The 10,637-nt window shown below is 40.9% G+C and overlaps 1 protein-coding gene across 1 annotated transcript in view; it reads right to left on the bottom strand.

The window, feature by feature from the left end:
• Positions 1 to 4,233: 4,233 nt before the first annotated feature.
• The window catches only part of ogfrl1 (opioid growth factor receptor-like 1), an 11,838-nt gene continuing 5,434 nt past the window's right edge, over positions 4,234 to 10,637 (bottom strand). The window contains exons 5-7 of the mRNA XM_042215152.1: positions 9,957 to 10,023; positions 8,939 to 9,084; positions 4,234 to 7,677 (exon numbers count right to left, since the gene is read on the bottom strand). Coding sequence (XP_042071086.1) covers positions 7,131 to 7,677; positions 8,939 to 9,084; positions 9,957 to 10,023 — 760 coding nt within the window. The 3' untranslated portion in view covers positions 4,234 to 7,130. The remainder of the gene's footprint in view (positions 7,678 to 8,938; positions 9,085 to 9,956; positions 10,024 to 10,637) is intronic.

The raw sequence follows: 10,637 nt of genomic DNA, 5'->3' as shown, positions 1-10,637 counted from the left end.
TGACACTCTTCAGCCCAGTGTAATAGAAGCTAATGACTACAGCTACAACAGAAAGTACATGACATAGGACATAAAACCAGGCACTGATGTTTTGTGATCAAAAGGATATTGATTCCTTAAAGTCCCACATAAACACACTTAGTAGCACAGGGCAAAGCCTAACTGGGGGATACATAGCTACATGTATCCCCCAGCTATGTATCCCCCTGAGCTGTAGCTCAGGTGGCAGAGCAGGTCAGCCACTAATCAGAAGGTCATTGCCAGTGTGTGAGTGCGTGTGTGAATGGGTGAATGACTGAATGTAGTGTAAAGCGCTTTGGGGTCCTTAGGGACTGAGTAAAGCGCTATACAAATGCAGGCCATTTACCATTTGCAGGCCATAGCAAAGGACTAGCAACGATGTGGCAAACAGAGAAAGGAAAATATGTCTACTTGCTAACAGATGAAATAGCTGAAAAAGATCTAAACGAAAATCAGCTGAGGTAAGTGACTGAAGTGAACAAGCATTGCAAAGCCATAGTTTCGTGTGAATTACTATGTATTTGGACTGGACTGAAGTGAATAGGGAGAGAAAAAGTGATAGAAATTGTATGACTATATGTGAAATGTTCAGTCACTAATATTGTTATTGCCAGTTGTTAAGAATATCAAAAATTACAAAAGTGATTTTTATTTGAAGTAGCCAAAAATGCTGAAATACACATCGCCCACAAGCCTGGTATTCAGATGAAAAGGAGACTACCTTGTTAGTTACTGTGTGAAGTCTATATTGTTTAAAATATACAGTATAGCATGACAGGTATTTATTTATTTATTTTTTTAAGATTTTAAGCTATATGTTAATCTAGCTAATTAGCTAACTATTTAGCAAATTTTGCTGGCTAACTTAACAAAACTTGTTTTGTTTGTAGATAAGTGAAATATATGTTCCATTAGTTTTTTCTGTCACAGGGGCACCAGACTTCCCTGATCCTGGCCACCTCTTCCAACTCATCCCTGAGGACACTGAGTCATTTCCTGGCCAGCTAGGAGGTATAACCTCCCCAGCCAGTCCTGGGTCTGCCCCAGGCCTCCTCCTGGTAGGACTAGTATCAGTGCTCAAAAGACCTCGCCCACGAGTGTCCAACTACGTCATAGTCAGATGCTTGAACCACCTCAACTGGCGCAGTAGCTATACTGCGAGTCCCTCTCAAATGACCATGACCCTGTCTCATGGAGACTCAGGCATCCTTCAAAGGAAACTCATTTTCGCCACTTTCATCTGTGACTTCATTCTTTCGGAAAACTTCAGAGCTCGTGAATGTAGGTAAGGGTAGAAACATTGATTGACCAAATCAATAGCATAACATTTACACTCACCTTTTCCTCCCCACAAGAGATTAATACTGCCCCAGTCCATCTAACATCTCATACGGAAGAGGATTCTCAGAAAAAAGTCAGAATTCTGGCTTTAATCTCAGAATTCTGACTTTTTCCTCAGAATAATTTTTTCTCAGAATTCTGAGATTAAAGTCTTAGAATTCTGACTTTCTTCTCAGAATTCTGGAAAAGAAGAAAAAAAAAGACATGCCCACTTTTTTTTTCCAGTGGCCCTAATCCTCTTCCGTACATCTCATGCCCCACTCTCATGACGTTTATGATGATTTGGATCATTAAACAGTCTCTTTAAGATCAGGTCAAAAGCATTTCAATACCCTCATTTTGTTTTTTGTTTGTTTGAGGCACAAAACTGATGGCCGGACATTCTACTTCAGGATTTCTAGTCAAGAATTCATGGCACATTAGTTACAGTAAGTTGTACAGGTCCAGAAGTAGCATAGTAGCTTCAGACCATCACACTATCACCACAATGTTTGACTGCTGGTATATGAGCTTTTTATGAAATGCTGTTTATGAAATTTTAAATTCTGTCTCGTCAGTCTACAGAATATTTGGGGATCAGCAGTGGTTTTGTTCTTGGAACTCTTCCATTGATGCCATTTCTACCCAGTCTTTCCTATTGTTCAATTGTGAACTTTGACCTTAACTGGCTGGCCATTCCTGAGAAGGTTCATCAATGATCTCTGTTTTCTCCACATATGGGTAATGGCTCTCACTGTGGTTGACTGGAGTTCCAAAACCTTGGAAATGGGTTTTAAACCCTCTCCAGATTTCTTCTTCTTCATCCTGGCGTTGTTCCCGCTGGTGCAGGGTCCACGCTTCGGCAAAGGTTTCTCCATTTGGTTCTGTCCAAGGCGTCCTCAGGTAATGTGTTGACGGTCTTAATGTCCTCTTTAATTTTGTCCATCCACCGTTTCTTCGGTCTGCCTCGAGGCCGGCATCTTTCTGGGTCGATCGTCATAGCCATTTTTGCTACAGAGTTCTCATCCCTTCGAATCATGTGTCCATACCACCTCAGGCGGGACTCAAGCATCTTTTCCTTAATTGGGGCTACACCTAGTCGCTTCCATATGTCTTTGTTCGTAACACGGTCCCGCTCCATCGGACCATGCGCATCTCCATGGTGTTTAGGGCCTGTTCATGTGTGGTCAATGCTGGCCAACATGCGCAGCCATACAGGGCTACTGGGCGGACCACCGTTTTGTAGATTTTTTCCTTGAGTCGATCTGGCACTCTTCTGTCGCAAAGGATACCAGTGACCTGTCGCCATTTTAACCAGGCTGCAATTGTTAATTTGTTAATTTGTTAATTTATTTGTGCTTGGACATTTATTGATATTTCCATGGTAGCTGATGACTGAGCCCAAGTAGCGGAACTCTTCTGTCTTCTTCAACTCTTCATTGTCAATTATGATGGTGCCAACAGTTTGGGGGCCTCCTTCCAGGTATTCGATCTTTTTTGTGTTGAGCCGCATACCATATTCATTGAGCCGGGTCTTCCACAGTTGAGTCGTCGTTTGGGTTTCTTCTCTGTCTTTGCTGGCGAGGATTACGTCATCGGCAAAGAGGAGAGACCATGGATGAGGTAACTGGAGGTTGGCCGTGATGGTGTCCATACATAGAATGAAGAGGAGGGGTGACAGAGCTGATCCTTGGTGAACACCAACACTAACTGGGAAGGAAGGTGATAGTCCAGCGGCGCATCGGGCTGAACTGGTGACGTTGTCGTAGAGGAGCTGTATCCATTTGACATACGCCTCAGGGACACTATGCGATCTTAGGGAGTGCCATATGAGGTCATGGGGGTACCCTGTCGAAAGCCTTATCAAGGTCTAGGAAGGCCATATGTACTGTCTTGTTCTTTTCCCTATTCTTCTCCAGCAGGAGGCGGGCGGCGTGTATGGCGTCAGTTGTTCTGCATCCCTTTACTAAACCACATTGGTTGGGGGTGACGTTGACAATTTCCCGAAGATGTGCATCGATGACTTTTTCGAAAATTTTCATCGTGTGACATAGTAGGCAAATAGGACGATAATTTGAGCATTCGGCTACATCCCCTTTGTTCTTCCATATGGGTATGGTAATGCTGGTCGTCCAGGCCTTCGGGACTTCCCCTGTGCTGACAATGTTGTTAAACAGTTCTGTCAGGATGGCCGTTCCCGGTCGCCCGATGGTTCCGATATTGATTGTTCCAAAACGAAGATGGAGTCATCTCTTTAGCCCAATCCGTCCATGAGTGGGTAGCCCTTGCTGATTTCCCATGTCGTTCCGTCGAGAACAGCACGCGTCGCCTGCGGTGGACGCCCTAGCATTTCCCAAATTTTGACGTTCCATTGCCATTTGATGCGACAATTTGAAGTTTCGATCGACTTGTCGCACCGCCTGACATCGAAGACCATCACCGTTGGTTGGTTATCCAGGAGACACCGCGAGGAGGTGGTGATTGGATTTTGCCTCCCTCTCCAGGGAGGCCCTCTCCAGACTAAAAGATTAAAATTAATTTGTTTTGTCTCATTTTGAGTTTTTTTTTTAATCATAGCATGATGTGTTGCTTTTTGAGATCTTCGCTTCACTTCTTCACTTTGTCAAACAGGTTGTTTTGATTGATTTCTTGACTCAAGAAGTCTGGCAGTAGTCAGGCCTGTTTGTGGCTAGTGAAATTGACCTCAACCACAAAGATTTTTCCAAAAAATCTTTAGCCAATATTAAAATTTAATGATCTGAAACATTTTAATGCAGAAAAATGGCTAAAAATACATCAGGAAGGGGGAAAATATTCATTCACAACACTGTACCTGCTTGAATTTAGTTAGTACTACTTGTGCATCAAAATGAGATGACAAATGAAACGAACACTGTTAATCCACAACCCCATTTTTATTAGAGTTACATGTGGCAAAATTCACATTTCAGGGTTTATGTCCACTTATTGTGGCCTGTCAGTTCTGAAAACCCCCCAAAACAAAACTGTGTTCAGCAAGCATAGTGAACATTTATCAATGTAGCAATCACAATTTATTCAAAGAAACAATACAAACAATTTCAAGTGTTATATAGTATTAACTTTTCCTCTATATCAGTTCTTCTAATGTATTCCTGCCCATACTCATATACTCATAGTGTACATGACTATATTGTGGACAATGATGTAGATATCAAAACGCTGTACAAAAAACAGGATGTACAGGAAAGACACTCCATACAGCATCCAGATAAAAATTAAAAATACAAAAGAGGCACTTAAGAATATCACACAGACATACACATACTCGCATATGTACATGTGGAGTATACTAGAAATCAGAATACTTGAGCCCATGTTATCATATAATTCACCTGAAAAGTTATTTTTTACAATTATATCAGATACACTTGGCTGGAAAGCAATGTCAAAACCTTGTTAGCTAACATACGCATGGCCGCCTCCTACAGGAAGAACAGCCAACTAAAGAAGTTTTAAACTTCAATCTTTCTTATACTTAACATGGCTTTTAATCTATTGCTACTAGAAGCATACAAATAACTATTAAGATAACACCTATAATTAAAAAACTTAGCTTTTAGTTTAAGTTGACTGGATAGATCAATGCACACTTCCTGATATCTAATATTTGCCTTTTATTGAAAACTAAACATGACCAAGGAAATGCTGAGGGCGATGAGTTGACATTAACCTGAAATAAATTATTCCAGATTTGTTTTTTGTTGTTTTGAGTGGCAAGTAAATTCATCTTAAAAGATTCTGGCAGAAATATCAGCAGCACTGCAAACTTAGCCCTAGAAACATTTGAACTCTCAAAAACATGGGCTAAGCTATGGTTGAAACCTAACAAGGGTGTTTAACTTCTCATTTCAGCAAGTCACATTATTGCAAGGTTAGACAGTATCGTCACTATATCATGACTATGATGCACAGCCTTTTAAAACCTACTGCGCTTTTAACAGGAAGACACAGATTGTCCAAAAAGTGCAACACACACATAGACAGTATCAAAGTCTGACATAGCTTTGAATTAAAATGAAGCCAATCCGGATTTGCCTGAACCCTGCTTTTTACCTAAAGTCCACCAGATGGACTTTAGGATGCAAAAAGGCTTCCAGTGCTATAGAAGCCCGTGGAATTCAATTTTTATTTGGTCTTGACCTTTCTAAACCCCTGTCTGATGAGTTTATGGGCTTAGTTACTGAATAATAAAAAGATTAAGTCTATTGTTGTAAATCTTGGTCATACAATTTTTCCAAATGGAAGATTATTTGTGGTACAAAATGCTCATTAGCTAACAACTTGTCAATCACAAGACCCACCCCTCCTTCTCATATCCATACATTTTGGGTAACACTATGGTAGCTACATCCATCTTTTATACTGTCTATGAGAACACACTGCACACCACCAGTCTGATCACATTAACTTCAATCCATAACTTCCAGTTAAGAATGGAAGAAGGCTTTTAGGTGGCATAACACACTGTGGAGGTGTGGCAGCCAAGCTAGCTCACAGCTGTTTTTCACGTCACTAAAACTCGATGTATATAGTATATTATAATATAATGTGATTACAGTAATGCCTACTTTGGAATATGATTTGTATATTTTTATTTATTCATAATTTAACCAGTTTAATTATGCCTGTTTGCTAGTACTGATACAAACACCATCTTTAGCTTGTAACTGGTGGAAATTTCCGGTAACATTGGTACTAGCATTTCTACTCTTTGCTGAAGGATTAATAGTATTTTCTGAATTCTTGCCTACAAGACCAGAAAAAAATGAACTGCGACAAACCTATCTGACACACTTTGTATTTTCCCTTCATCTTTTAGACTGAAATACAAAGTGCATTATTTTAATCAGTGTAGTCACTGCCATTGGATAATTGGCTTTAAGCAGCCCTGGGTTGTTTTATAGCAAAATATTTATTGCACAGTTTTAGATTTCACAATTTTCTGCAGAGTTCACAGGTAATAATGTCACCTAAAGCCTTTCTTTTCTTAAGTATTCCTTAAAGATATCAGCTTACCAACACGTTTTATTTTTTGCTATATAGTTCTGTACAATTTTCAGCGGAATTGGCTACCTTTAACATGTAGAGAGTAAAATCGCAGCGCGGATACATAACTGAGCTGTGCCTAAGATTAACAACAAAGTGAAAATTTCAAGTCAGTCAAGTTAAAAAAATCTATAAGTATTGCTGACAAATTAGTCTTCTTTCATATGCTTTTTACATGACATGGAAATAAGACAAATTCTTCCTGATCTCCCTTTTCACATTTGCTGTACAGACCCTGTACAAAAGGAGCTCAATCCAGGGTGTTGTTTGGTGGAGCTCCAGCTACAGCATTTCAATAATCTCACCATCCCAACACCAGCAAACATTCAGCATTCCAGGCCAAAACTTTAAATAAGGCTTCTGTCAAACTTTCTCTACTAGTTTAGATAATTTTGGGATTCAGCTATCTTAGCTCAGGATACAAACCCCACCAAAAGCACAAACAAACAAAAAATAACCCATCTTTAGATTATAATCCCAAATTCAGTTAAGATAATTCACTTGCAATAAATAAAGTACTGTTTGAGTTTATAGTCAGCCCTTAACCTAACCAGATTCTAATGATGTGTTCATTAACAGCTCAAACATCTGTACCTGCGTTTTACTGCCCTGGTTTGCATGTCCTTCCACAAAGCAAGTTTATTTCTTTACAATTTAAGTGGTTCATTTTGTTTTTTGTTTTCTGCTTTCAAAACTTTTCCCTACAAAGGAATCATCTCATTGAACTCATTCCTCTCTGCTCGAGCTCCCACCATCATCAGCGCTCCTCCCATGTTGGGACCAAGTCCCGTGCAGCCCTTGAGTCCTCCTTCAGCCAGCTCATGGCACATCGTGGCATTGTGGGAAGACACAATATTTCCACTACCTGCAGGTGTGAATATGGTGCTCTCCATCCCCCTCCTCTGTTGCTCTGGTGTTGGAGCAGGCGCCCTAATCCCACTACTTCCAGCACCCACGCTACCTCCAGCACCAGCACCACCTCCCCGCTTTTTAGGTGGTGGTCCCCAGAGGAACGCGTGGGCAGGCCTGTAGTGTTGGCGGGCATAGCGGAGCAAGCGTCGGCGGGTGGCTGGCAGGCGGATGGTGTAGACAAAGTATTCCAGGATGCTGTGCTGCATGTTGGACAGGGTGCCATGGCACAGCGACTCCTCCAGGAAGAAGCGAACCAGCGGGGCCTTAAAGGCCTCATAGCCGAGCTCACCCAGGGACTTCAGGATGCGAGTGATCCGCAGGTAGTTGTGGTGGGACCTTCAATAAACAAGGCGGTTGAGTAAGAGAATTTTGATTGATTAGAATAGTTTGAAATATCTTTTCTGAAATAGCCATCTAGGACCTCCTCTGGGGACTTATTTGGACACTTATTTTGAAACATAATCAAATTAACTTTAATTTCAACGGTCACTGGGACAGGAAGACTGCACGTACCAATCATTTCTGTTTTTTAGAAACTTTATTTCCTCCTGGAAGTTATTCTTGTATCACCATCTTCAGACCCCATTCCTTCAGTGTCTCTTTTATAAAGTTTCTGGTGTAACAGCTTTTTTCCTGCACGACTTGCACGTCCATATCCACTAGCATCAGATAACCCTGTGTTGGTATAATGTCCTCCTGATAACCATCACCTCTCTGTGGACACGGGCGGTTAAAAGTACCCATTTATTGCTCTACCTATACCACTTATCACACGTATAGGTTAAAAGATGGACAGATCACAAGTCTGTTCCACAGCTGACACACACGTCCCTACACAATCGCACATCGATGGGCAGTTTTATGGAACAACCCAACCACTGTTCATTCTGTGGTCTAGATTGAAGTAAAGGTGATGGCCTTCAATACAACCATGATGTACAGTCTGATGTCTCTGGCAATATAATTATTATTTACTGTTTGGTGTGGCTACTTGGCCCATGAGAAATCTAGAAACCAGATTCAGACATCTTTGTGCATTTTAATGGCAAGAGAATGGAAAGAAAATACACTGTTGTCAGCTTTGTTTTCCATGTGTTTAGAGATTAACGCAACAATTAGATTCAAATGGTTTAAGGAAGGTTTGTGACTGGAGGAGATTGTGGTAATAAAAGGGAAAGTAATGCTTTCCCTTCTAAAAGGTTCTAGGTACAAGGACAAGCACACGCTTTAATGTAAACTGCAAAGTGCGGCATTCAGGTGGTCCTTTGGCAGGAGGAAACACCGTACCTTATCTCAAGCAATGAAAACATCGAAACGGGATGTGAAACAAAAAAAACAACAACAATTGTTCTTTTAAATTGCCCTTTAACCATCTGTTTGTCCATTCAAAACATGCTCTTTCACATTCAGCTGCTGTTAGAGGAGCAATTAAGTTGCAAAGGATTTAGAATGATTGCCTTGCTAAAGGACTGAAAAGCAGCTACTGGCAACTATGCGATAACTTCACACAAATTGTAGCTGCAATTTTATCCCCCCCAAGCTACTGCACAGTGCATTTAAATATATAACGTTCGCAAGTGTGTGTGTGTGTACTTACTCATTAAGGTGTTGGAAGCGCTCCTGCCAGTTCGGAGCCCGAGCGACATTGCCACTCTTATCCAGCAGCTTGACGCCATAGAAGTCCAACATGAGGGAATAGGCCGCCAGGAATCTCCGCTTTGCTTCCCGAGTGCTTTGGAATTCCTGATGTGATTCAACACAACAAATCAGAAACAAACAGACAGGTTGTGTACAAAAGCAGCTTTTCTCTTTAGGTGATCAGAAGAAGCAGAAGAGAAAACTGTATGCAAACACTGGGTAATCGCCCGAAAACGAGTCTGAAATTTCATGAGGGACACATTTCTACCTACTTTTAATGGGAGCATGCACATGCAAACCAGCTGTGTTGTTCAAACAGATGTCTAATTTAGTCAGAGCCAAAGCTGAATGAGTATTTCCCAGAACGGTTGTTTGCTTTGTCACATTTGAGCGACTTATTTAAATGAGAGTGTATCGGCATTCTTAAAACTTCACTCGATTCAAAATTTGCCCTCGTTTTTTTTTTTGTTTTGTTTTTTTTGCCCTTGTGCTAAATTATTTCGGTAGTGAAATGTAAAGACTCAACCATGGGAAACACTTGTGCGATGAAAAGCCACAACTAAAGCAGTGATGCAAAACATTAGCAAAACCGTGACACTGAGCTGTGTTTTCCCCCTGCACTGAAAGCTCATTATAATGCACCTGAGCTGCCAGCGACACTCCACTAACTGTGAGCAACTCATAGTTCTTTGCAATGAAAGCATCAAAATCGGTTCACAGGTGGAAAGCTTTCAGTGTTATATGTCTGAATATAACCACATTTAAGTAAAAAAAACGATCTAATATGCTAATGTAGGAAAGCAGAAGTGAAATCTAACACCAAACAACAGATATTTAGGTAGAAACTATAAAAAGAAGAGTGACCGCAGGAGCACAGCTGGAGATCAAGCACATGTCATCACAGTTTAATGAAGCACAGCATTAATAAAGCGGACCATCACAGACTAGTAGAGACAGAATATGTGTACGAAACTCACTTTGATTTCGTCCTGAGTCAGTTCATGTGCGTAGAAGTTGAGCCCTTGTTCTCTTAATGGGAACAGCCTGGGGTACAGAAATGGAGTAAAAACACTGTAAAAACATACAACACAATAACTACAGGGATGTGATGGTCAAGAAATACATCTGCCTATCAAATAATGAAGATAATTACTCAGTGTAATTTCTCAGCAGGTGCTACTGTTTGCTCGCTGTGCATGGTATGTAAAGGCTGTCCACCTCTTTCTTCTAGGCTAGTAAAGTGACTGCTAAAACCTTCCCACCGAATGTTAACCTGGCAACCCTACCAGAACTATGTGAATCGCTACATTCACTATATCAAACATGTAAAGGTCAGCAGCAAAAAAGACAGCCTGCACATAGAGCCTGGAAGTTGCTGTGTATGTACATGAAGACCAAAAACACAAGTAAAATAGTACTGAATAGGAGTGTTTGCCTGCTTAACAATGAAGCTAGCATGGATGTGCCAAATAGGGTTGCCAACTCCCTGAAAAATAAATAAGGGACACCTCGTGGCCAGGGCCGGGCAACCCAGTTGTCTTCACCCTTCCCAGTGTGGTAGCTCTTTTTTTGTGTGTGAAATTATTTTTTTAACCATTTGACTTGAAGTTGATTTAAGCAGATGCATATTCTATTCTTTGTGATATGACCATATGGGA

The sequence above is a fragment of the Haplochromis burtoni genome, unplaced genomic scaffold, assembly GCF_018398535.1.
Source record: "Haplochromis burtoni strain Fernald_Lab_line unplaced genomic scaffold, NCSU_Asbu1 Contig_664, whole genome shotgun sequence".
NCBI classification, from domain to species: Eukaryota; Metazoa; Chordata; class Actinopteri; order Cichliformes; family Cichlidae; genus Haplochromis; species Haplochromis burtoni.
Note: the sequence above shows the minus strand (reverse complement) of the source record. Positions and strands in the feature narration are given on the sequence as shown.